The sequence below is a fragment of the Varroa jacobsoni genome, unplaced genomic scaffold (genome assembly GCF_002532875.2).
Source record: "Varroa jacobsoni isolate VJ856 unplaced genomic scaffold, vjacob_1.0 contig00429, whole genome shotgun sequence".
Lineage (NCBI taxonomy): Eukaryota > Metazoa > Arthropoda > Arachnida > Mesostigmata > Varroidae > Varroa > Varroa jacobsoni.
In genome coordinates this window covers 82,644-110,349 of record NW_019214464.1, presented here as the reverse complement: position 1 = coordinate 110,349, position 27,706 = coordinate 82,644, and the positions used below count along the sequence as shown (strand labels likewise).

General features: G+C 44.9%; 2 protein-coding genes across 3 annotated transcripts in view; one reads left to right on the top strand and one right to left on the bottom strand.

The window, feature by feature from the left end:
- The window catches only part of LOC111271215 (uncharacterized), a 39,210-nt gene extending 18,889 nt beyond the window's left edge, over positions 1-20,321 (top strand). For both annotated transcript variants that reach the window (XR_002686748.2, XM_086972841.1), the window contains one exon: positions 19,511-20,321. Coding sequence is in view for 1 of the 2 variants with exons in the window: in XM_086972841.1 (XP_086828967.1) it covers positions 19,511-19,654 (144 nt within the window). In the remaining variant the exon portion in view is untranslated. The remainder of the gene's footprint in view (positions 1-19,510) is intronic.
- Positions 19,824-27,706, bottom strand: part of LOC111271214 (uncharacterized) — a 65,663-nt gene continuing 57,780 nt past the window's right edge. Inside the window, exon 4 of the mRNA XM_022851879.2 lies at positions 19,824-27,546. Coding sequence (XP_022707614.1) covers positions 27,435-27,546 — 112 coding nt within the window. The 3' untranslated portion in view covers positions 19,824-27,434. The remainder of the gene's footprint in view (positions 27,547-27,706) is intronic.

Here is a 27,706-nt window from a genome sequence, read left to right as displayed (position 1 = left end):
AGAGACAGAAGGAGAATAAGCGAGTCGAGAAGGAGATCGAGCGAGAGTTAAGGAGTTCGAGCGAAACAAAGTGAAAGAGAAATAGCAAGTGTATGTGTGCAACGCGGGAGATAGGGAAGTACACAGTATCATCCTCGCAATGTGAAATGGCAGGGTCGAACAGGACTGGGAACCCTGAGTGGCTTGGGTCCCAGGGTAAGGGCTATCTGAAGGGGTAAGGAGCTCTGCAGCTCTGCCGGCCTTACAGCTGCCGTGTAGTTCTCGGAGCAGTGAGAAAAAAGAACATAGACATTGAGACAGAGACGGAAAAGGACGCGAAACAGGAGCAGGACCAGCACGGACGGACGAGGATGTCTGGGAAGTGAAGCAAACGCTCGGTGGGTGGCAGATATGGTGAAAATTGATGACCGCTTGCCCGCCCACCGTCATCTTCACAATGGCACCACTGCATGAGAGAACGGCGGGTTGCAGACTAGCAGGAAAGCAGACCACAGGGCTAGAGCCATCGAAGAGATTAGCTATTCGGAGACCCTACACACAGCGAAAGCAGCCGGTTTGCGTGTGTCTGTGGCCAGAGGTAGAGCAGTCGGATCCTTTTGCGTGCCCCAAGACCTCCTTGGATTTCGTTTCAACCGCTATGAGGCCGGCTTTTCCCTCGCATAGTCCTCAGAAGATGATAGCAGCACTCACATTCTAAAATCCTGTGACACACCACGACCAGCATCACATGCTTCGTCTGCGTCTATATGACTCTCTACTGGACAAGACCACGAACCTCAGCGCCGCTTGTGCTCAACAACGGCTGCTTCGGACGCTGCTAACTCTAAAATAGAACCAACTATAGCCAAATCACGTCGGTCCTTCAGTTTTCCCCTCTCTCCAGAACGATCGCTTGCTGCGATTGTCGTCGATAGGGTTTCAGATTTCTTACGCCGTTCTCATCGTCATTCGTCGGTCAACCGCCCCTTACCATCTCTGATGATGCACTCAAAGGATTCGTTCGCCATTCGACTGACCTTTCTTTATGGTGGTCGCTATAAGCCAACAATAAGCATGAGCCTCGTCAGCCACAATGAAGGTGATGACAGCTGGGAAGGAATCCTTTGGCAATGCGACGTGCGGGGGTAGAAAGGAGGCAAGTGATGATCAGGTCATTGCCTACAACGTTTGGAAAACCTTCTGCAACCACCGCATATTTGGCCCGGTTCGACCATCCGCCTATTTCAACAATGGATAAAGTTTCATGTCAAAGTGGTGCCATTTCTTTCCATACTCCTAATCCTCACATAGGTTTGGGCGCTACTTTTTTGCCGTATCTTGTTTCTTTCTCAGTTGCGCCTTCCATGTTCGATAGCTGCCGTACCAACACAAACAGGTATCAACGCCATCGTATTTCCTGTACCATATAGCTTTCGGTTGTATCAGTTTCCTTTTTCTCAGTATACATAGCCTCTATCCTTTGTTGGAATCCGTGGATGACTCCAATGAATAAAAACAACTATCACCTAATAGATCTATACCATAGTCTATAGTCTCGTTTGAACGTAAATGATTTGTTTTATTTAGTTCTATGAAATACCCGCTGACTTGTAGAAATTATCCGGCAGCGGAAATGGATTTTTGTTGTTATACCATTTTTCAGCTTTCACTTTAGTCGGTTGGGATACCGATATTCTTACCGGTATTATTAGGACATTATCCGTTAATAACAAGAGTTAAAGAATAGTAGTGACAATATTTTCGAGGGCGGATTCATCATTTGGGTGGTATAACGACCACCGAGTTCTTCTGTCCAAGGTTTTCTTCCTGGCCGAGTGACATGTCCCTGTATGCCTTAAAGGTGCACCGGAAATACAGCTGGAACAGCAAGCTGAGGGCTTTGGACCAACAGGACAACATCTGATCTGGTCAACGTCAAACAAAGGCCGCATTATAGACTGCCTCAACTGAAGTGAGTGCTCTCTTTTCTGACTTCCACGCGTGATATCGGTATGGCACAAGTGACAAGTAGAACCGACAATGCGCAACACCGTAACGCCGTGCAGCCGGCAAACAGCTTGAAAGGAGGCCTGGGGAAAAGATGTCATCAGATAAACGAGATTCCGGTAAGGAGTCAAGGAGGCAATCTAAGATGTGTGGCAGTGGCGTGGCTGTACGTGGCGTACAGTAAAGGGTGAAGCCGATGTAATACACACACAGGCACTTCTGCAGCAGCAAAAGCAGCAGAACAACGGCGGAAGCTAGCAGCCATTCAGGCCGGTAGTACTGCCTGGCCCCATGTGTCCAGGCAGGGAAGCAGTCTGCTTGGTTGGGTGTGTCATTGTTGTTACAAGTTAAACATAAATCGATGTGTGTGTATGCGTGCGTGGCGGGCGTAAGGTCGTTGACGAGAAAGAGCAGATACAGCTTGAGCAGAGTTCTTTTGGCTTGCACTTGCCTCTGTCCTGCACTAGGGGCGACCCATAGAATACTCGTAGCTTGTAGGACCACAACTAGAAGGCAGCCAGTAGTTCTGCAAGCCCGACACAAAAGCATCAGCTATACTGCCATTCACTTTCGTTGCTACCACTATATTCTACGTATAGTACAAGACGCTATGGATACGTTGGCTCGACGGAACGACAGTTGGATTGCACTGACTATCGAGAATCTACGACCGACGATCGACGTTCGAACGTTCAGCTTTGTGCGGATCCACTGCCGAAGACCAACAGGATACCAGCAACATAACACACATGTTAACAAAGAGATAGAGAGAGGTTCACTCTGTACGATACAGACTGTTGCGTCAAATTAAACAAAGAAAGCCTAAGCAAGGTCAAAGAAGTGTAGATCAATGACGCCGGCCTAAACTTCGTACGCGATGGTTCAGTGCAGAGCAAAACGGACTCAACTTTGTTTTGATCTGCTTCCGTACTATTTAGGTTCCTGCTGGCTTACCGCTTGACAGTCGACAGCTCTAGCCGCAGCTCGTGCTGGAGGTAGTTTAAGGTCATCCCAGCACGCAAATACGTATGTACCGATCGATAGAGACGAATGTTTCGAACCAAACACGGATGCACGAAAGTCTTGTTGACAACCCTATTGAAAATCGGTTGCTGCCGGTATGGTGCATATCCTAATCTTTTGCGTAAAAGTCTACAATGTGACGATTTCTAATATGGCATACCCCTAGCTAGGCCGTACCTAAAGCTATTGTAAGGGTAGCGTAAATAGGTAACTTAAGATCTCTCACGGTCGTCACTACCGCGTTAGCTTTCGGCATTCGGCAAAAGAACGAACTCAGTCACTTACTCTCGTCATCAACGATGCCGAAGTGCCCGGTGCCGTCGCTAAAATTACGTTACCGGCAAGGGGGTAAATGTTCCGTACAAAATACACAGAGGAACAAGCGAGCGAGCATTCTTCTGCCCGATAGCAGCCTCGCTTGCCTCAGCTGAACAACGAAACAGCGGCAACTGGGGTTCTATCGCTAGGCACCGCCAGCTACCAGGATTGGATAGCGACGATTGCGGGCGACGAGATCACAGAGAGGAGAAGCCGTAAGAAGAGGAAGGAGCTTCTTGCAACGTCTGTGCGTTTGTACGCACTAAACCTACGTTACGTTTCCGTTTCGTCGTTCCCTTCGTCTGTTGAGGGAAGAATAACTCGCGACGTCGAGGAGCGTCTGTGGGCATATAAGAAGTTTTGCCAGAGAAGTTTAGCGAGCCTGGGAGATTTTGGGGGTGGATCAGCAGCCAGGACGTTCTCCTAGGATGATGTCTTTCTGTGCGAGTCTGTAGGTTTGTCCGTATGTTGTGCAATTGGATACGCAGCGGCGTCACTTCTAGTGCTACAGGCGCGAAGTGTTCACAGTGTGTGTACGATATTGAACACGTGAGCGCTGCTGCTTCGGCAGAGTAAAGAATACGAGCAAGCAAGCGCAAGCAATATAGCGAGAGGAGGAAAAATAGCGAGAGAAGGAGAGAAAAATACTGTATTAGTGAGAAGATACCAAGCAGCCGAATGAGTAGAGAAAGAAGGCAAAGAAAGTCTTAGGTTGTCGTTACTGCCTCGCTTACGAATTCTCTTCTTTCTTCGTGCTAGACAAGCGCTCCCCTAAAAATGATACCCATTCAAGTTGGAGGGCAAATTTTGCCTGGCAGGTACTTTCAACTTCCTAACTCAAGAACCCCTATCTCGTGAGGCGTTGATTCCCTACCCAAACAAATCATTGGTACCAACACCTCCCAACCCCGTTTGATTTCGACTTGTGCCACGCCCAATACACATTGCACCATTCGTCACAGCAGTGCGACACACCGAGCTCTGACTAGAGGAAAGAGAGGTTTTCGAAATGAGTGCTTCCTTGAAGTCATGTCAGCAGTGTCTTATAGGAAGACGTTGTTTCCCATCGCAGCTTCGGCTGGATGGCCTCTTTACAGATAGGTCGTAGAGATCCATTCTACTATATTATATGTACGATATTATATGTAAATATATTATATGTGTAGATATGAGAAGAAAGACTTTATTTCGTTTTCACAATTTAGGAAAAAAAAGCTTGACTGCGGTTATCTTTACTGTGCTCGAGCTGCTAGTTTTTATAGTCGGTCTCCTCTGTGAAAACTCTGTCAAAAACGCACCGTGGATTGGCAGTGTTGACAGCGGAACCGAATCAGTGCAGTGGTATACCCAGCGAACATACTGTTTGGAAAAGGACGAAACTCCGGCTAGGTGCCACAAGCAAGAAAACTGGCGAGTTTTCTCGTAAAAAGGAATGGGAATAAAGGAAGCAAAGGTCCATCTAGAGTTTCCCTGGTGAACGTCTAGCAAGGGCCTCGGTCGTACCATCAGCCGTAGCATTAACAACAACAACAGCAAGAACATGGTAAGTCGCCACCCATCTGACGACAAGCCGTTTCGAAAGGGGGCGCAGCAGTGGCGCTGTTTGTGGCTAACGCTTCCCGGGTAGCACAGCCGGGGAACGAGAATAGGCCGTAGAAAGTTCATGGATAGGAGTTTCCTTCCTGTTCGTCCTCTTTTCCTACTAACCGGCTGCCAGCTATTCCCTCTTCGCTGTCAGTATAGGCCTTGTCGACTGCTGCTGCTAACCGACCAGACCAGTACCAGCGGGCCATGAGCACCTATCGTGGTCCTAGGCAGTCGCTTCGTTTCTCATCCGTCCTCTGCCCTTGTCCATAGTGAAGGTCTTCTTAGTGACGTACTGGCGCTAGCGCCTACCGCTGTGCTGGTGCTACTGTGGTGCTATCATGTGGTCCTATTACCTGTGGCATAGTGAACAGGCTGACCCTGGCCTAACATTCAGGCCGCGTCGTGAAGGCGATTGGTGGCCACCAAACTACGGCCGCCTCTACTCGCATCTTCCCTGTAGTTCGCAAGCTGGCCAGACAACGTCGGAGGACATGCGGCAGACGATGCTTTGCGCGGACGTCCCCACTGCTGACATTCTTATTCTCATCTTTCCCCTAGCACATTCTTCATACGTTAAGCGCGCGTAGGCCGGTGCCAAGCGTGAAATATGAGAACGGCTATAGAACAGGCAACTGACGGCCCAAACCAAGAAACGCTAACAAAACTGCAACTAACGCCTCTCATTCTGACCACCGTCAACGTCTGGCTTCTGACGTCAGGCACTAACAGTCAGTGTCGCCTGAGTTGGGCCGCAACGAATGTCGGCAAGAGCAATAACTACGAAAAAGAAGCAACAAATACTCTGCATATATATATATATTTATTTATATTCATATATACATAGAGTAAAGCATAGGCTTTAGAGCGGCCCACAAATCAGTACCCATATTCTCAATCGATCCGGATGTAAACTTGGGTATCGCCCGAACCAGGATCTCCACAAAAAATCCGAACCAATACAGGCTGGACGCCTGAAATAGATCGGACTCCGCCGAAGCAACAAAAACACCATAAGCATCAGCGAGAGCTTGGAAACCAACGTTCGTTGCTATATCCACTAATTGCAATCTTTGCGAGCACAAACATATGCGAAAGTTTTAAGGGTAAACTTTTTGAACGCTCTCCTCTGGTGGAAAAAAATCTTCTATCGAAAGCTTCTTTAGGTAGGACTCAACGCAAGTCGAAAATCGTTTAAACGGGTACAGTGGACTTTGCCAGTCGAATTTTACCGGGAAATGAAATTTCAAGTTTTCAACAGCCTTAAGAACTCTCCCAAATTTCGTTACAACTCCGCAGTGAAGCTTTGCTTAGAAATTCAATACGGTATGAAGCTCTATTCCAAAAAAACTATGCTTATCTGACGTCTGTATGAAGTTCGCACTGTGTCGCCGACTATCCCGTTTTGCTGAAGTAGGATTCAATCTGCCCCGCAGTAGACACCGGTTAAAGTAAACCGATCTACCAGCTAAAGCTTCTCTAATGGTACAATCGAGATTAATCAATCTGCACTAATACGGTATTGTTGAAGCCCTTCGTGGTGTTTTTCGAGCCTGAACCTCAGATAACGATGGTAAAACGTGAATGGAAACATTTCTATCAATAGCATTGCACCTTTTGTCGATAGCATTTTATTCTGAGCTGTATATTAGAGATAAATTAGGAAAAATAAATGATCCATGAAAGCGAGAATTTTAGTCTAGTCGCAGTCAATCTTACAAATACTTAGGGGCTCCAAGACGTTTTGATGTGTACTGGATGTCTATTATTGCTAGGGACTGAAATAGCATTTTCAAAAGGTGGATCTACCTTGCTTCTAAAAGAAATGACAGAAAAGTTATAGCGGCCAAGCTAATTCTGGTGGCGTTGATTGCGGAATACTGTCGTTTACAGAAGCCGCACCTGAGATAAACTTACCTTTTTGTAACTACAGCCAGCTGTCTGTAACCGATGTCGCGTGCTATTAGCTACTCTTTTCATATTATGTGAACGTTACGGCTTCAGCGCTATGTGGGATCCAGTAGGGTTCGCAGTCGCTCCGAGATAAGTTTAGGTAAGCGTTATGTCCCTGCTGACGATGCAACGACTAATTCCCCAACTCAAGTGGAGTAAAAAGATGGCGCAACGGAGTAAAGTATGACGTTACAGATATAGGTTTACCGCCTATCTAGGTACGTATGATATCTATGCATTGTGCATACAAACTCTCGAAGGTTTTTTACTGAGCCCCAGTAATAGCGCCCTAACGGCCTTGACACTATTGACTAAAAGTAAACGCGAAGAAATGTACTTCTCTATGTAGGACTATGTTGACACCAAGTTAGTCAACTTCTTTTAGAATTCTGTAGGCTTAAAGGAAACCTTTTAATTTTTGGCATTTCCACATTATACAAGTATCAAATGTAGTTTGTAAACTTAAGTACCATAAGGCATACTGCAAAGGACAGCACGACTGACTGTGACTGTGACTGTCAATTTGCGTAATGAGAATTATCACTGGAAAAAGGCGCGGGGGCGGGTAACTTGACCTCTTGCCATTCTGGTAGATTGACTTTAAAACTAGGTAGTTCCTAAAATATTCTAGGATGATAAGTTGGAAAATAAAAGTTAAGCGTTAAAGTAGAAATATATGTAAAGTGTTCCAATTGATGTTGAGTGTGCAGGAATTAAATTTACAAAAGAGCTACTATTTTATTGCACGGGATATATAACTGATTAAGTCCATTATTTTACCTCACCTCAGGATCTTAGAAAGCAGAAGGACAGCGCCGCTCGAAATAACCTATCTGGTTTATATATTGCCAATTTCATAATAATAACTCTAGTAATGCGTGACATCCCAACTAATTGATATCTGCGAAAGATGCGTCTCACAGGCTTTACTGCTGTTACGCCTATGATGAAGTCACAATGTTTCTTTACACAATGATAAACAACAACAACAATTCACGACCACTACATATTTGTATGCTGGTGTTGGACAACAAAAGTTGCTCTTGTGTCTGGAAAACAACAAACAATTTATCTGTTTTTAAAGAAGCTAATGAAAACATTTACCTATTTTGTATTGCCATAACGTTCTCGTGATAAAGCCTAAATAAATAAACGGATCAAGAAGCTTTCCATCAGAACAGGAATCGAATGGCGCCAACGCCAAACACGCATATTATTGTTATTATTAGTTCCATTGCTTACCGCGATCACGGATGAATACATATGTAGATGTCGTATATGTTGAAGTCACGTATGGCAGAACGAAGGTAGTTTATGCTGCTACACGTGTGTACCCATTATAAAGGTGCGAGTAGTAGAAAGGCTTGAAAATGGCTATCATAATAGGACTAAAAAAAAGTACTATCTAGATTAGATTATATTAATTCACTGTATCTCGAATCTCGTCTGTCTTCGCGTCATCTTATACGTATATGATACGCGTGCATCGTGTTCCCTCTGATCATTTTTCATTAGTTTGCACCCCGTCCTTTCCGCGTGCGTCCAAGTCATCCATTGTTCGTTCTGTCTCCTTCCCGCCCTCTGAGTTGCGTTCCGAAGACAACGCTTTCATCTTCACTTTCGGGCGGAAGGCTGTGTCACTGAATTGCCGGCTGATTGCTGAACATTTCACCCGCTCTCCATGCGCCCGTCTTACTCGCTGGTTGTAGACGATAACCTAGACGACGGAAGATGGGAGGAAAGCTTAGTGTGACTGGGGTCCGAGTACGAGCGCAAATGAGGAAAATTGCTAAGGGCAGGGAAACGTTGTCGTGGGGACGATGGGGGTGAAGAAGGACAAGTCGCATACAGGCCATCATCAGTCGAGACGACAACCGAGATCGGCTTGAGCTCCAAGCTAGGCGAGCGTTCTTTTTCCCGAGCCGCAGTGACAACAGCAGCAAAAGCCCGATGTTATGTGCTGTAATCCTTCGCGCATTTTTGTCGTAGAACGAGGCCTGATAGAGCGCGCGGGCGCGACCGATCGGCTAAGGCAAAAGGTCCCACTAAAAGTCTTAGCTTGGGCAACATAAGGTCGACCCCTAGCGCCTAGACGCCTCGTAATAAGGACATACAGAACGAGGCGTATGACTACACGGTGCGTCGACACATGGTATATTTATGATGATCCCATAGGGATTTTGCGGGCGTCAGACAGAGGCAGCGGTACGCACCAGGAGCTCGCGCAGCGTCTGGAGAAGTATGAGTGGTGTACGTTGCTTGATCCGATACAGTGGGTGAAGAACAGGAGAAGATACCGTATGGAAGAAAGACATGGGCGTTATTTCTTGCGGACGCGCGACTGAGTACGCGAATATCCCTGTCGATACAGGCGCGTCCCCATCACGCAACACTAATATATGCAAGTTACTTTTGGACCAACCAAATTGCCCTTTCTCTATAGCAAGCCAGGGCACACATCCGCGCCTTTAGCAACATTTCGTCGGCTTTGACCCCAACACAACTTCAGCACAGATCGTCGTAGTAACAACAAGAAAAGGGCAAAATCAGCCAGCAGCCCAAGTTAACCTAGACGGAAATGAGAGCAACAAACGCCGGGACGTGCAGAAGTGGCAGCAGCAATAATAGAGGGGGTCGTAGACTGTCACTGGATGCGCTTAAATGCAGGGGGATATGATGGGAACTCTACTAGTTCGGTAGAATGGATCAACCCGGTGAGAAGCGAGCAGAGAAAAATCCAAATTCAGATCCAACTACGTATCTGAGAGCTGATCGACTCATAAATCGACCGAATCAGCTTTGTGAGCGCTGCGTTAGCACAAAAAACTTGCAAAGTCTGACTGCTGGCAGCGATGCATATGATCATGCGAGGTGGCGTTCTTGCTGTCGATTGCAGTAGAACTAGGTTGGTAGTACTGAAGCATTATCTTTTCTTTTCAATAGGAATAATGCCACGGTGTTAACTGACTGTATCCAAGACAAGGCCATAACCCGAAGCTAGAAAAACCTAAGCAAACCGTTGATATGTTAGTTATAAGCAGTGTGAGTCGGTATATGTGTGCGTGTATTTAGGTAATGTTCAGCAGGACAGCGGCTTTCTGTCGGGTAAAATAGGAAGGATATACTGCTACTCGAAAGCCCGTTTCCTTCACCCGTAGATATACATTGGCTGCTTATCGATCTGGGCTGATCCACCAACAGCATGGGATGCGGCTGCAGTAGCCGCATGTATCTTCCCGTTAGCTGAAATGATATGTCTCAGCTTTTGGTCATCCTCAATGTATCTTACCTCAGCCATCTTCAGCCACCACCTCAACTTCTTATTCTTACTGTATGGCTTTGATCAGACCGTAAGCACCATATAACCTAACCCATGCTGAATATATCAGTCTCGGCTAGTGCAGATTGCTCGCCGCAATCGCCTTCTGATTAAACCCCTACTCACGAAGACTATCTGCATTCGCTAGCTGGACAAGCAGTAGCCGCAATAGTTCTATAGCGGTAGTCAATGAGTTCGTACTTTGCCTGTATTGTCTTTAGCGTCTGTTGGTATTAGCTGTCCGGAACGGTTGACATTTCTGATCCCTCAGCCTGTTCGTCGAATGATTGTCGAATCGAATGTCTAACCATTTTCTAGAAAAGGTGCCTTATACTGCTCTCGCTTTTTTCCTCGTTATAGGCTCACGTTTTTCGGTTCGGCAGAGGCCCCTGAACATCGACAGCTGATAAGCAACCGAATGGCGTGCAGCCTACTGCCGTTCTTTTCACTTGTATTTTTATAGTCGTCGCGCTTGGTCGCCGTTTCGACCCTGGTTAGCTATCTGGCCTCGAAATAGACCAAAGTAACAAAGCCCCATTTCCCTCAAACCCGCTCCCATTCTTTCCTGAGGAGGGAACGTTCTTTGCCCAGCGACTTTATGCTGTTTGGTTACACTGCTGAGATGGCCAGAGTGCTGGCTCCGGTTTCGTCCGTTAGACCAAGCGAGGAAGCCATGAAGCCGACGAGGACGACCACTATCTAATTGCGGTTTGCTGATCACGTCTGAATGTGTATGTATGTTGATGTCCCCATATCTCTGTTAGTTTTGATGCGCGTATACAATTGAATCGTACAAGGTGGCATGGCGATTCCATTCGCGTGTTCTATTCGCCTTTTTCCTTTTCTTCCTCATTATTTTGTGTTCCTTCGTATTAATGGCACTGCTACTAACGGCTGCGTTATACAAGGAGGGAAAGCGCACATTGGCCCTGGAGCCGTATATAGATAAACAGAGAAAATGAGCGCCGACTAAGGAACGGTGAGTACATTAACAGCTGAAATAACAGTAGCACTAGAATATTTAGCAATTTTCGCGCGTTTAGTTATTGTAGCATTAAGTAGGGAATGAGTAGCGATATTAAAGAAGGTGGGCGGCTGGGGACCAAGTCGAGACTTCGGCAGGCCTTAGTTGCCGATCTAAACGGGCGAGCAAACTGCAGTTGGGTGAGAGACCGAGCAGGCGAGACGAGGCGCAGGGAATAGAAATAGGGTCAAGAGCGTAGCAGGAGCAACAGCAGCAGCTGTAGGGTAAATGGCATGAAAGCAATAACTCGACAACGGGATGGAACACGACGGAAAACAAGGCAGCTAGCAGTGGCAGTCGTAGTAGCAGCGGTAGCAGTTATAGTAGCCTGTTAGGAAGCGTCACTCATGGGACTAGCGACCCAACCCGACCAGCGACCACGAGAAACTGCAGGCGATGGGCGACAGAGGCGAGGCGAGGCAAGGCGATGCGTTTTGCTCAGAGGGAAGGGAGAAACGCTGGTCTACGGTCCCTTCCCGTAGACGAGTGGAGAGAGCAAGGAAATGGGAACATGCGAGCGGCGATAGGTGATAGAGCTACGTTGCCGCGGCTGAACCATTGGTGATGAGGGGCTGTTTCGTAAACGGCTTCTTCAGGAGACTGGCCGCAGTACGCAGAAGTTGAGGGGTAGAGGGGAACGGGTGCCAGTTGAGTTGGGTTTTGGCCCTCCTCGCGTACCGACGGCTGCGAGATCGGGCAGAGGAGCGAGCGAACCATTGACAATGTAGGGGTTTTGTTGAAGGCCAAACGAGGAGCACCAGTTAGCCTCAGCAGCTTTTAGCAAAAAAGAAGTAGGAGCGACGTCGAACTGCTCCTACTGCTGAGAGAAGTAAAAAAACGCTGCTTTTCTTCACCTACCCTATCCCTGCCCTCGTTTCTTTTGCTTCGAGTCCCATTATGTGGGATCTTCTAAATATCGACGACTCATTGATCGTCCGTGTCGATCGGCTCCGCCAAGCTGACTCACTAAAGCTTGCTGCTTTAGCCATTCTTCCCGTTGCCTGCTCGGCCGAAAGCGGCCTGCTAACGTTGGCTGGCAAAAGCGTACACCTACATATAGAAGCGGAGACGGAGTAGTTTGCCGATGGAGCCGCGGACGCTACAGCTACTTGCTTGCCTTGGCAACCGAATAAGCGGGCCAAACCGTACCCAAACGAATGCCAGGAAGATTTCGGAGCCACTGCGCCAGGAAACGAACGCGGAAAAGAGATGCAGGAAAACGAAGGTGAAGAGAAAGAAAGAGAAGCTTGTGAAAAAAAAAGCTAAGAAACGATGGCTTGACGGTCGGTAAGGGAATGACGTGAAGTGTCGCTAGTAGGGAAAACTCCATTTCAAGCTAAAGAGCGCCTCGAGAAAACCCCTCTCGCTCTGTAATTGACCGCGTACGCAAGCCGGCCTGAACATCATCAGCAGCAACGCCCGCGACTAGCACGGCACTAGGTTCCATTCCGTTGGTAACTCGGTTTTCCACGGAGAACAGTCTCTCCGGTAGCTCGACCAGCCACGGCAGCAGACGGCAACGAAACCCATGTTCGCTGGCTCGCCTCTCTTGCTTGGCCGGTAAGCAAAGAACTCTCGACGACGCAAAGGAAAATGAACGAGAAGAAACCTCGACGGCCGCAGCAGCAGCAATAGCGGTAGGCGCTGCTTTGCAGCAGAGAGCGCTTCACGAAGAGCAAGCGCTGGTTCAAGCCTCGCTTTCTCTGGCCGCGTCAAATCAAGTTCTGCCTTTGCACGTTCCGCCAGTTGAAACTGGGCAGTTGGCGGACTCCAATCTGAATACTAAGTTTTGGATACTCTGGGCCGGACTAGCCTGGAGCAATTCTCGACTCACTCCGGCAGTTGACCATTGACTCTCTTTATCTCTTCTTGTTTTTCGCAGCCCCTTAATTGGGGGCACACAACGACACCAACATCTGTATTAAACAATCCGCATACCAGTACAGCATTTTTCTATCGTGTTACAAATCCTAACTACAATGAAGGTAAAAAAAAGTTAAAGTTGAACAAATATCAATAACTCATCAACAAAAGTTAAATAAAAAACATCACGCAATTGCATGCGCTTATACACCTATTATGCAGAACCCAAAATGACTTTCAGTCTATTCTATCTGATAATGATAATACTTTAATTATTCTGGCAAGAATTGTAATATACGGGTTGCATTTTCGACATCTTGTATCTATATGGCTCGGATAACCTTATTTCCAAAAGTAAGTTTTTGTCAGCGGCAGCCAGGGGTAGACAGGGAAATGATGCCGTTGGTAAAAGCGAAGTCATTCCTGACAGACTGGAACGCCTGTGGTGATGAAATATGGGAAGCTGAACGAGTTGCTAAGGGAATTCCGTCAGCTATTCGAGGCTGCGCAATTGTACTGCTTCTTCAAAGAGGAAAAAAAGGAACGAGGAGAGGGACCGAAGACAACCGACAGACACACATACGCTAGCCAGCCCTCTTGTTCCTTCGGCTGGGCGTCCCAGCGCTTCACTAGCTCGTCGAGCTGTTCCAATGGATGTTAGCTTCGAGGAGGCGCTGCCCTGAGGCAAGGAAACTCATTCAGACACGCTTCATACTTCCTGATCGTTTCATCAAGGAGGCTCGAGCCTGCCGCCATAGTCCCGAGCCCACCACGACCACGGATTTGCAGCACCGTCATCCTAGCTAGCTGGCTAGTGATTGCACGCTCAGCAGAGCTGCTGCATCGACGCCGCTGTTCAGGTTCTGACTGGACAAAACATTGACAATGCTGTTGCACTCTTCTGCTGATGATTACCCATTTCCTCGTTCACGTCTTTGTTCGTGCCAGTCGCTATCTGCGGACACCGCCAATGGACAGTGTTGGTGCGTGACAAATGTATCACAATGTATAATACGTCTATAAGGCATGTTGGCCATGGTAAATCTGCGATATTCTGCTATCCCTTGGAGTTTGCTGCCGGCAGGAAAAGACTTCCTGAAACTCTATATAATAGCTGATTTGCGACAATGAAAATTCAACCAAGAAATATCAACGTACTCAGAGTTATTATGGGAATCGGACTTGCTTGAATAATTTTTACGCTACGCACTACTAGCAGATGAAATTTCGTTCACTCACTCAGTGCCATCGTAGGTTAATGATTGTAGGGGCAAAAGTATCGTTTGAGAAGCCAGCTGAAAGTCAGCTTTCAATAATGTTTTGTTTTTCTTTTAAAAGATGAGAGCTTTAGCGAAATTTATCGAAAATCGATAAAAATAGTGGGTAAGAAAGTCTCCGCTAAAACAACAACTCGTTACCGAACCGATACATTTTCTTAAGGAAGGAAACTGGTATGTTGAAGACTACGGAGAAGCCTCAAAGGGAAAAATCGAGCTGTTGTAATCAGGAAAGTTTTTAGGAAAAATTTAAATGGAATTTAAAATTTAGGGGTGGAAAGGAAAGAAAAACGAGTCCCTTAGGAGCACCTGGATCCGAAACAGATGGAAACACGTGTGGTAAACTGTTGACACAATTGGCGTAGCTATTAGTAGCAAAGAGCTTATCTAAAACGCGCACAAACGAAATAACACGCGTCATTCTATGTTGCATACAAGAAAAGAATCAAGCGAGGGAATGGCGTTGATCAGAGGCTAAGGTAATAATGATAATGATAAGACTAAGGTAATAATGGTGATGATTCTTAAGTAAGCTGTGGCTTGTATTTGCAGTGGATACTAGGGGCACTTGTTTTTATAAGATACTGTCCGAAAAAAAGAAGTCAATGCTACCAGATATCTCGAATTCCTAAGGGGCTTATGGATGTGCGATGCCACCGTTGACAGCATTCAGAGTGTGGGTCCTCGACGCGCGATCTTATCGCTATACATCAATCGAAGCAGTTTTGGTCGAGCAACCTGAAGCAATGCTTGATTGATTAAAAAAGCAGCTTTACTTCATCTTTTATTCTAATATAGAGATACTATGTTATTATTCAAGTGTATTACTAATCTACTAACGATCAAACAATGTGTTTATTGCTGCTCATTCATATGTTATTGTTATTATGGACGTGTGATGTTTGTACGCTCAACTATATTGACCGTAATGCTTTTTCATTTCGTTACACAGCCACTAAAATTTCCCCTTCCTACATTACTGCAATAATCATCACCCGTCCTGTTATAAACCAGTCTCTTCCCGTTCGGGCTTACCTTTGAAAAGAACAGGAAGATAGCTCTCTGAGATATAATATCTGTTGACATGGTCAGCAGACGACCGAGGCGGCGACCACCGGGCGTTTTGCTGTGGTCTGCTACAACATCAAGTTGAATGTTGCCCACCTACACTTTCTATTGCTGGCCTTGTCCGTCAGCAGGCAAATATATTTCTTTCTTCGTCGTTGATTATCTTTTAGGTCCACTGGTGTGCGCGCGTATACGTATATGCGTACGCGCGATTCACTCTTCTTAGATGGCGCTCGTTGTCGGGCGAAGAACGGCGCCTTCCCACTCTATCTATTCGCGCCCTGGGTGATAGGCAAGCACCCAAGCGTCGCCGACTAGCGGCTACATACCACTGCACGGCGGTTGTCGGAAAAGCCGCAAGTCTCTGGCGACCGTACACGTTCCTTCTGTTAATAGAGCCGGTTCTTCAGCGAAAGTCGTAGCAGCAGTGGTAACTCAGGGGCCAGCCGAAATGAGCCTCCAGTGCACCACCTGCATCGCATACCATTTCCGGTGGAAGCATCAGGACAGCAACAAAACGGGCTTTACTACCGACCGTTGCTACCGGTAGGCAGCCAACAGCCGGCTTAGCCTCCGCTCGTCGCGATGGTGCTCAATTCCAGCTCTTTTAGAAAGGAGAGACCTTAGGGCATACAGGGGTCGGCGGATGCCACATAGAAAAACTGCTGGAGGTTAAACGTAGACAGTGAGGAGTTACGGCTGGTTGCTAAATGGAAGAGTTTGTTGAGCAAGGAAAGCAAACGGGCGTAGGCGGTTCGATCAGAGCAGGGGCATTTTTCGATGTGGCTACCTATGGCAGCCTCCTGTAATGCTTCCTTCGACATATATGTAGAATGCCTGGTCAACCCAGCCTTGGGCGAGCAGCCTAGAAAAGCGCTGCCTGTGCACTGCGTGCAAGGACTGAGAGCACTACGCTGGATAAAGGGTGCAGTGTTAGTTCTTTCTCCCAAAAGGAGCACCAGTTGCCAGTATTGGCAGGACTGCCAGCTCGTTCCCTTTCTATCTCATAGCCTTTCCTTTTTGACCGAAGACTGATACAGCCTGGCAAAAGTAGAAGAAGTCCTTGCCACGGGAAAAGCGGGAGAAAAGGAGCAAAGAAAGGAACCGACTAAAGAGTGCAGAGCGAACGAAGGATAGGAGAAGCAAATGCCCCGGTTTATCTTATCGCAAACGCTATTTAACTTATTTTGTTTTTATACAAGTTCCTGGCTGGTTCCCGGGCCTATCCCGAGGCCGGTGGGCTGGTCCGCCTGTAAAGCCGGCCGCCCATCTACTGTCGTTACCCTTTCCACGGTTCCATAGTTCGGAGACAACGCAAAGCTGTGAGGAATTCTTGCCTCTCTGGGACAAAAACCGGATGGCCGTACGATCCTCATATAGTCCACATGCACCGTCGATCGCGTTCCGCATTGGGTTCTAGCTAAACGATGAGGATAGAATCTTCGCTCGGATGGACGCGGCCAACACTTTCTAACATCGTATAACCGAGCAACCAATACATGTTGTGCCAGCGTAGTACGAAAATAGTTCGTGAAAATCTTCACTGCATTATCCCGGAGTAGAAATATAATAGAACTATATCAACGGCTCGAATCACTTATGCATGTATGTATCAGTGCGATTAGCAGGCGGACTGATATTGATGGGCGGGGACGAAAAACAAATATACCGTGTTCTCTGCCGCTTTCATGATTTAATATATACTGAAATTGTACTACACAAACGGTAGTGACTAACTATCAAAATATATACGCGCGAGAAGGGTGAGGCAGGTTGGAAGGAGGCAATGAAGGGAGGTCGATCCAGCAAGAATTAGGTGCGCTTGCCTCGTCTCGATGTTAGCATCGATCACAATAATCTTATGGACTTAAAAAAGTTCAGAGATTTGTAGATCTGAAAGCGAATTTCCAACTTTAGACGTGAGCGACGTAAACAGGTTTGATGTTGTGCTTTTATGTAGTACGTGGTTGAATGACTATAGTAACAGCGGGCTTTTGAGCAAAGTCACCACTAGGTTCCCGCTAGGAACCGATGGGTCAAGAACGTACCATTCAATGCCAAGAGTTGAACATGCCACATGCAAACAGCCTGTTCTCTGTAGCCAACAAGCAATTCGTGATGTAGGATGCATCTGGTCGTAAATAGGGTCCCATTTTTCCAAAAGCAGCCAAAGAAATTCTCCTTCGAAAAACGCCTAGACAGAAAAGACTGTCGGATATTGCTGGAAAACTGCTGAAGAAAGCAATAAACGTGTTTTGCTTTATCGAAACCTCCATGTCAGTATATAAATATGTGGGCACACCGAGTTGCGTCAGGTCTATTTATCTTCAATCTGCTGATCCTGTATGGCTGAGTATAGAATATAACTACTAATCCATTTTAATTACTGAAATACGTATTCAGAAGATCACATATTACTGATGGCTGAAACGCATTGGGAACATGCACGTGTGTCGCGTGTCAACTGCATAAGCATATCGCAGGCAGCTGTACTGTCCTGTATACGTTCTGTTTGTTTTTCTGTCTTCTTTTCACGTGCCAATAGAGTATTTGTGCCTTTGGCAATTGGTCGCAATTAGCCTGAGCACTACGTCAAGAAAATAGGTGATATTTCTATTTGAATTTAAGTGGTAACCTTAAGTTTGGGTATTTAAAAAATAGTCACGCGTGGCAAGCCTTTTTTTTTTTGTTTTTTTTTATGGATAAACCACTATGACCCTCAGAGAGATGTGGCAATTCATGAATACTTTGTGTATCTGATCAATCTACGATTCTTTTTAGCTGTTCCCTTCCTAATGAACGTAGTACTTCGGAACGAACTTCGATTTACCAGCACATCCGGCGTAGCCAAACAAAAAGAACGTTGTTTAATATAATAATGTTTTATGTTCTGTGACGGAGCAGCACCTCTTTAATTGCTGCACGTGAAATCCTATTGTATTGCAACTTTGTAGCATCAGCCATCTCGAAACAGGATTCCACTGCGCACCCAAATGAGTTAGTGTTAGCGGGCGAGTTCGTAATAAAAAAAAAAAAAAAAAAAGGATACGCCTATGATACTACCTTTATGGGGCTGCCCAGCTGTTTCGTTGATGAATTCTGTTTCACACGTCTTCTATGAACCTTTACCTAGTTTCGAACTATGACCTATGACGAATGAATGGCGCTTGTCGGTCTGCATCCGGCCAGACTATTGAAAGAAGCTGGTCACCCCCACCGAGGCGATTAACCGGAATACCACATCTATATGTGTACAGCATGGTGTATTCAAATTAGGCAAAACCTTAAAGGGCTGCTTGTCGTAACACGCATGCGTTCATCGGGCCATTTCTTTTTAGAACAGAAAAACTCGTCCTGGCAAAAAAAACAGTGCGTCATTTTCGCAATTTGGACAAAAGAAAAGCCCTTTGTGAGGGTTAAACGTTGACGAAACTGAAAACAGGTTTTTTCCTCAAAGTCTATTGTCCATTATTGCCAGCTTTCATGCGGCTTCTTAAAAATTCTTAATAAAATTTAGGTTTAACGGGCCCCAAAAACCATTTTTATTAGGCCTGAGTTTTATACAAGTATTAATAACCGTTTTGTATATATATATATATATACGTATATATAGTGTCGTTTAAATAAACTAGAACGGTTAGCCTTTCCGAAAGCTTGTCATGTTTTTTTCTTACATTTTTGGAACCTTTGGCCTGCTGTCAGGCAAAATTATAGTTTCGTTTAAATTTTTTGTACGTGGCCTATTCGAACGGCACCTTAACAGACTTTCATCTGGGATATCGTTTACTGCACAGTTAGTACTAAACAGTTGACTCCAAATAAAAGGAAGGACATTTTGTAAATGGCTTGCGGGTGGCTGAGACCACAAGATCGCGGTGAATGATAAATGTAATAACTAGTCATATATATACATATATATATATATGGCGTGATATACACATATCCAGGCTCTCGTTGAACCAACTGATCCTATATCGTATTTTTTTTTCGAATATATGCAATGTCGATATTAGCTATCCGTCCGAGTGAGTCGTCGGATCAATTAAATAGTACGGATGTATTAGCTACATGTCTCTTATTTGTTTCTTATTCTAGGAACGTCAGTATGGACAAGAAACGGATACTATAGACAATGGTTGCCGATCGAAGAGCATAATCCTGCACGAACCGAATCCGATTCACAAGAAGAATCAAAGTTTATTTCAAATCAGCCGCTCGTTTTACTGCTACAGTTTCTAAAAGAAGACCGTTTATGGCTAAATGTTTACGCTGCCAGTAGGGATTAGTCGCCGTACGTAGTGACGGTAGATGAGTTGAGACGGATACTAATTTCGAAAAAAAAGAACCATCCAAGTTACTGTGAAAAGGCTGACAGTAAAAACTAACACATTAATTCAAAACACCAACATATTGCAACAAACATTCGCGATGAATGTCGTGTCATCTTTATTAGAATTCACCCTTTTATTCTTTTTCGAGCTGTTTTCTTCTATTAAGTACCATTCGTTCTGGTGTATGTTCGGTGTTCATTTGCCTTATGGCCCATCTGTTAATAAATAAAATGTTTATCTACACGTATATATAAGTTATTCCTGTTGTAATTTTATTTATTCTCTGTCTGTCTATCCACTGTCAGTGGTGTATTGTCACCGATCGCCATCGCCATCGCCACCACCATCATCATTCATTCAGCTGAATTGATTGGGTTTTACGTCTGCTACAGCCGTTAAGCGTTCCATCAGGCATGTTATTATTTAGCTTTGGTAATATTATTGCTCTCCTTATCATCGAAGTTTACCTCACGTATCGCAGTTATTCATATGAGATGATCGAAGTGGTCGATGAAGGCGAAGGCGTATGTTTCGATAATATATATATATATATATATATATATATATGTATATATATATTCAATGGTCATCAAAGTGCAATCTCTGGTGCAAGCTGATTTTACGATGTATATATATATATATATATATAGATTTATTCCTATATTTGCAGAGCGACAAGTTTATTATTGTATAACTTTACAATCGATTCATAGTTATCTTATTATGTAAAATATACAGATATCAATATTATTACTATGCATGATTAATAATCTTTGTCATGAATGTTGCCTTGACGTAACAGGTTTGCTGCCGAGATGACATTTGTAAGAATATATAATGCAAATGAATGATGTTTGGGGGTCGCCAAGGTCACGCATGGCGGCACGAAGTCATGTTGAGGTCACTTAAATAGATGAACAGATCTCTGTGTAAGTGAACTACTTTGTCGATTTCTTATCCTCGTCACGGGGGTTTTGAGCTCTATGATAACATAGTTCACATTTTAGCCATTTTAATATTTTGCTTTGTTTCCATCGTTCCCTTTTAATATCCTGTTCGTACTTTATTAGACATGTCTCTTATAGTACTTTATTATATATATACCGCAGAGTTCATTTATTTATCTAGAAGGTCGTTGCATAAGATCTACTCACTACGTCTGTCGATCAGGTCGGCCGAGCGGTCGGGCAGCAGGGGTGCAAAAAAATATGGGGCGAAGGGCATTTTCAACTACATGATCACGGTGCTCAAAGGATGGATCCACTCTTCTTAATTCTACTAAGCGCATAGTAAGGGGAACAGATCTGGTGCGATCGAATGCGCCAGACGGAAAGCTACTGTTTCCAATGGTACGGCTAAGCGAAAGCTGAGGTTGATCAAAAAATCTAGGTGGCCCATGTTTCTATCCCTTGAGCACATTCGCCCGCTTTGATTCAGCTATGTAGATCGTGCAGGAGATGGGTGCCTCGCCGTCGCCTCAGAACAAGCTATCGATGGGCAAGTTTTTTAATTTGCACGTACGCACAGCGTACACTCGCGTTGCATTCTTCCTCATTTGGCCGTCCCCTTTAGTTCTGCATCTCTACTACCGATTGGCTTAACGCTGCTTATGCAACATTACTGTGACAGAAGCTACCCTTCAAAGCTTTTTTGCTAAACCGGGACTGCTTGCCGATCATAACCCTAACAGTGCTAACAATAACATCTGAATTGGGTAATCTTAGGGAACTGGAGAAGGCGGAAAAGAGCGAAGGAGAAGAAGCGAAAGAAGCCAGAGTAGTACAACGAGAACATAGTGATTGTAACGGCATCCTGGCTGCCGTTCTCCTCAAGACCTGATCCGTCTGGAGAACTAGGGATAGCGGGTTGAAAAACGGGATAGTTGAGGTACAAATCGGAGTAAGAGGGGTATAGTGGGTAAAAGAACTCTCTTGCTCTTAGCTCGTCGCCCTTCAGTCAATTCTCGAACACTGGATTGCGAGGTTACTGAAAAGGAACACAGTTTCACTATCCGAGACGATGGCGGTGGTTAAGTCTGTGGCAGTACCAGAAGCAGCACAAGTACACCACTTGCAATTGTCGAGGTGCGGCAAGACAGATAGAGGGACAAACCTCTGATTTGAGCGAGCATCATTTCTCAGCGCACTCCCGACAACCGTTGTTATCCTTCGCAGTCTGCTAGAGGGAGATGAGGAGTTCCCAATTGCAGTTTTCCCGACACAAACGCTTTAGTGAGTACTAGCCTAGATAGCGCTGCAAAAGCAGTAAGTGAGAGACACACATAGAACGTCGTGGATGACGGCCTATCTGTCCATCCACACGACTGCTTGCTCGTTCGCTCATTTTGCTATTCGCTAGCTGAAGAGGCAAATCGAGAAGCGTGATAGGGGTCTGAGAAGGGAAACCGATCTGGAAGGGAGAACGGGGCCGAACGGCAAGCGTTTGACAATTCATTCATCCGAAACTGGGGCGAAGGGGCTACTGGTACCGCTGAAGCTGAGATGCGGCTACCGATGCTTTCAAGCGTTGAGCTTTTTTTCGGCAACTTTCCTTTCTACTCACCCTACTGCTTCTGAGCGGCCGTTTGCCGGTTTCGCCTGTTGGAAGGGAGCGGGCCGTAGAAGCAGTGGCTGCCTATTTTGCGACCGGCTGGTTACTTGCATTCGCTGGGTTTGTCTCCCATGTCTAAAGCTCCAACTTTTTCGCTTTTTCTTTCGACCGATCTAGCAAGCCAGCCAGCAAGCGACCAATTAGTCGGTCCTCTTGGCAAGCTTCATTTTTCAGCGGTCGACGACATCACTACTTGCTTGCCTTGCCTTGCATCGTACGGCCACCGTTTGCTTGCCTCGTGGCTCGGCTTCCGGGCCGTCGAAACTGACCCAGTCCCCTTTGCTTGTTCGTCCACATCGAACACCGACCGGAGGAACGGCCGGGAGGCCGACCAACTGATGCTTCTCGCCATTGCCTCGCAGTGCACCAACTAGTGCAGTTACCACCATCTAGCAAACAGGAGAAATGCCCTGCGCGGACGGACCATTGAATACACGTGTCTCGCTGACGACAACAACTACCTAAAGAAGAGTTATTGCTTGCGAATACACCCGCGACACCATGCCGGGTTCCGCCTCAGGACATTCTTAAATGTTCGAGACATTGGCTGCGTGTAGCCTACAGTGGTGCTGCTGCTATAACTGCCCACAACGCGGCAACGCCAAGGTACGGTAGCCGCCACTACAGTTCGGCTTTCTTATTACCTGTTGTCCTACTTCCCTTTGCCTGACTTTCTTTAATTACTTTTTCTACTTCTTCTATGGTTGTCCTATCTTGCTTCTTTGTTTCCCTATCGCCTCCTGCTTTCTATCAGCGGATTGTGGTGGACCTGTCGACACTCTCAGATCCATCAACTTGTGCAATCGTCTTTTGCATTCTTCGTTCCGTGTTTTTTAGTAGGTTGTCATCATTTTCATGTACTTTTATCATATTTTTTTACTTCTCATCAACTGATCTTCACCTTACTCTGTACTAGTTATTACTATCATCACCATCAAGATTACTATTTCTCATTTTATCCTCCCTTTACTATTTCAGTAATAATTATATATATATATATTCATTAGTCCTTGTTTTTGTATGATTTTTGCCAACTTCATTGATATTATCATTATCATCATTATTAGTACTGCATTCATTCTAGTCGTCTTGTCGTATCATTGGAAAGTATAGTAATTTTTAAATATATTAATATATTTAGATATATAGCGTTATGTATACTAGTATATGTAAATATATGTACCAGTAAATAGATTAATCAAATATGTAGTCTCTAAAACGCCTGAGTCACCGTCGCTACTGGTCGTTGATATTTCGTTGATTATTAAGAACCGTGTACATAATTACTGAAGATGTTCTAAATGGCATTCAATAGTTTAGTAAATTCTTTAATTTCTTCACCATAGACATTCTGCTTCTAATTTTGAAGATCTGTTGACGGCTATATTCATTATACGTTATAGCTAACGCACAGGCATTTCGACTAACGGGTCAGACATGAGTTCCGGGAATACTTTCCGAGTAATTATATGAGAGGTCTATATATCGAATGTTCTGCTATAATCGCATATGGAGCCCGACACACATACGCCTAGGTAGGGTAGTCGGTTTAACACATATAAGCTATTCAAGGTAGTATAATAATCTTAATAGGGACTTTATATCTAATAATATTATTAGAAATTGAGAAGGACGTGAGCTAACTTCGAAATGGCGCGGCGGCTTAACGAGGCAATTGGCAAGTCGTTCGGAAAAATGCTTTTAGTGATGACGCGCTAGTTATTCGGATAATTACGTGATTCTCGGATAGTGTCCGCTTACAGTGGAACACGTAACAAAGATGCTATACAAAACTATTAAACAAACAGTTTCTAACTAACACGCGTTTTCGGTAGTGATTGCTAAACGACCAGCAGCGAGATGATAAAGCATCTACAAATGAGTCGTCCTGAACATCGTTTTGTGTCATCCTCATTCTCCAGATACTTCTGCTCCTTGCGTTGTTCTCACGCCATTGTCTCATAGGCATTTTACTTTTATCCTCTGCCATATTCACTGCTTGTGTGTATATAATAGTATATTTGTCTCTGTCGCGGATTCGTTCTTATACTCGTGTCTGTTTATATATAATATTTATTTTTCTTTCTCTAACGTCGGCCAAGACCGGGCGCGACGTTATCGGCAGTCCGTTGTTACCAAATACGCAACGAACTAGCCGATTACGCACCGGACATGATCCATCTGCATCAGTGATCAGTGATCGCCCGTGGATTCGCCCGCAAAACGAGACCGGGGTATGGTGCACTCTGGGGTTTCCCATCCCCAGAATCGTACCAATTACCTCGACCACTCGTGCGAGGCTTCCATGGGAAGAAAAATTATTGCTTTAATTATAAGGTCAGCGCAAAAAATGTTGCTGTTACTATCGCGTCTAGGTATATATATATATATTAATTACATCGTTTCTTTATTAAATATGTGGCGCTACATTTTATAATGGTTGTTTGTCCTTGCATAACACCATTACATTGTATGCGTATAGGTATCTATGCTACTGCGGCGGTATGCTATATAACAATGCCAGAACTCAAGGAATGAGGACAACTGCATAATCGGACTGACGCGCGGTCCAGCCGGCGTCGTCCTTAACCTCCAGATTGTTCAATTTTTCAGATCGTTTTGTCATACAAATGGCGTTGCTTCAGAGTTTTCTGCATAGCCGCCCTGTGCACCTCGCCATAATAATAACGCTAGCATTGAAAGTCGTGTATTGTACGCAATGACGTGCACTTGTCGCAGTAGGCATGAAGGGGGTTTACTATCGCCTGCTACTACGAGCATGTAGTAGGACTACTACATACGATATTATCATGAGGCAAGGATTGTAAGCGTAACACTTAACGTAATAGGACGTAAATCATTGTTGCTTATCTTGTATTATTTCATATTATCATATAATTATATACTGTTGACTAGAAGACTCACCGGAGGACAAAGTTAACGTCTTTGCGCGGACGCGCTAAATGATTGTAGCATTTATATATATCAACTTATGACGTTCATTAAAAGCATACATGAACGCCGTTGCAAGATACACTTACGTGTAGTATAGGTGTACACTTATTTACTGAACTTATTTTGAACAATAATCTTAGTGGTATAATTATAATATCGTTTGTCGCGCTCGTCCTTTGAGTGTTTCATAGACACGAATCACGAGAGGAGCACTTACTTACTATGGCATTTATATATATATATATATATATATATATATATATTTTTTTTTTTCATTTAATGCAAATAGTAATAAAAATATAGATGATTCTCTACCGGCAAAAGCACGATGATTCTTACTTTGATGGCCCTAAGCTTACCTGTTTAGTCGGCAAAAATGTGATTGTTATCAGTATATTATTCTATCCGTTATCTCTGTTGATTACTACTGCAGTCATCTCGTTTTGTATATAGTATTGTCTGTACATATATAATCTATATCACATATCATTAATCTACAGGACAACGCTGACCCATCGTTTCGTTCGTTTTTACTTGATCTGGGAACACGCTTGATGCATTATATTGGGCTTTGCCAAACAAACACAGACTCTGCCTTTACTATATTAGCACTCGTATCAAAAATCATCATCGTCATTGCTATTTAGTTGTTATTATTATTGTTAGCTAGAAGAGTTAAAGATTCGTTGAAAGGAGTTGCCTTGCTTGAATTGTAGCTACTGGGATGGGTATGTTGTCTGGCTGCGATCTGTTTGTCCGTTCGTCAGTCGCTGTCCATTGATTTAAATGTTACTGCTGTATGTATTTCCCTCTCTCTTCTCACGCACGTTATTTCGTTCTGATCGTTGAGCGGAGCACAGTTTGGCCACAGTCAGACACTAGTGCTAACCTCTCTCGGCTTTTCTGGCAACAGATGATCTTCGAGGCGGGCCTGCTGCCGGCCGAGAAACGGGGATTGGTAGAGGAGGCCGATCTAGTGAACGTGCAACCAAAAAGGATGTAGGCGAGCAGCAGTCCGCTGCACAGGAAGCGCACAAAGCGACTCTAAGCGGAAGCTCTTGCGAAGCACTAAATGCGGTGGCCAATGAGGGAAACAGTACGCGGGGGATGTAGGAAGTTAGCACACTGTTTTTATGAAGCTCCCCAATTGTCTGGGTGATCGTGTTGTGCCACCTAAGTGTGAGTCTGAATCTAAGCCTCCCTCGACGCGCAATATGCCAAGTGGCATTAGCGAACGATTTAAAGCTCGTCGGCGTGGGAAGGGTCTCAGATCTGACTACACCTGCGCATGTTTACACGTGCATAGGGACAGGGGCAATTGAACTACTTAGAACCAGCTCTCCTCTCTTCATTGCTCATATCCCGTACACGCCAGGTCAAGTCGACTGGAACCATGGACAGGGGACTGTTGTTCTTTTTAAGGACTCCATTCCTAGGCATTAACCAGTGCAAGTAATTGTTAGCCGTTAAATAGCTGCTGGTCGAAAAGGAGAGTCGGCACTGGGGATGGGCGGATGATATAGGGCGGATGATATAGGGCGCAATAGTCGAGCACAGTACGCTACTGATCATAGTTATAGCGGTAGGAGAAAGAGATGAAGACGTTGTTTTTGTTTCTTTCTCTTAAGTGAAATTGTCATTAATGCTATCGTGCAGGTATTTGTAGTTATACTAGTATCAGCAATCGTATTTATATTACAAAATCGAGCACCTACAAAATGTGATCAAGCTGCTTGGCAATCTCTCCCAGATGCCAAGCTTCCATATATTTTAAAGTAGAATAAAGATAATTTGACTAACAGCAATCGCCTCTCTGTCGAGTCCTTTTCACCTAAGTAAGGTCGATCTGGCGAAGGGTGACATCACGCCCAGTAGTCTCTCACAATCTTACGTATTGGTAGGCTTCCTGCTCATAGTGTCTGCCCCTGACTATATTATGAAAACACTTACTAGCCAACGTACCACTGAAAAATCTGACAGTATCATGAAGCTGGTAAGCTGTTGAAGTACACTGACTCCAAACTCTGTTTCGAAGACACTGTTTCACTTACTCGGTAGAATAACCACCTCACAATAGCTAAATGTACGTTCCGTAGACGTCTCGTTCATGGATCACTTTTCAACTATGCTTCAGCCATTGATGAGAAGGAATTTGAGCTTACATCATCCTTGGTCTGACACGCCGATTCAAGATGTTTGTTAAGATAACTCTTTAAAGCGAAACTTTTATCGCACCTAAGTAATAAAGCCCATTATAATATTCGATGAATATTGTTATATTTGTCGGTTGTCATGGTGTTCACGTTGTCGTCGTCGTCGTCGTCGTCGTCGTCGTCGTCGTTGTTGTTGCACCGAAGTCCACGACGTTTCATTACACCGAAAAAAGACAGACAAA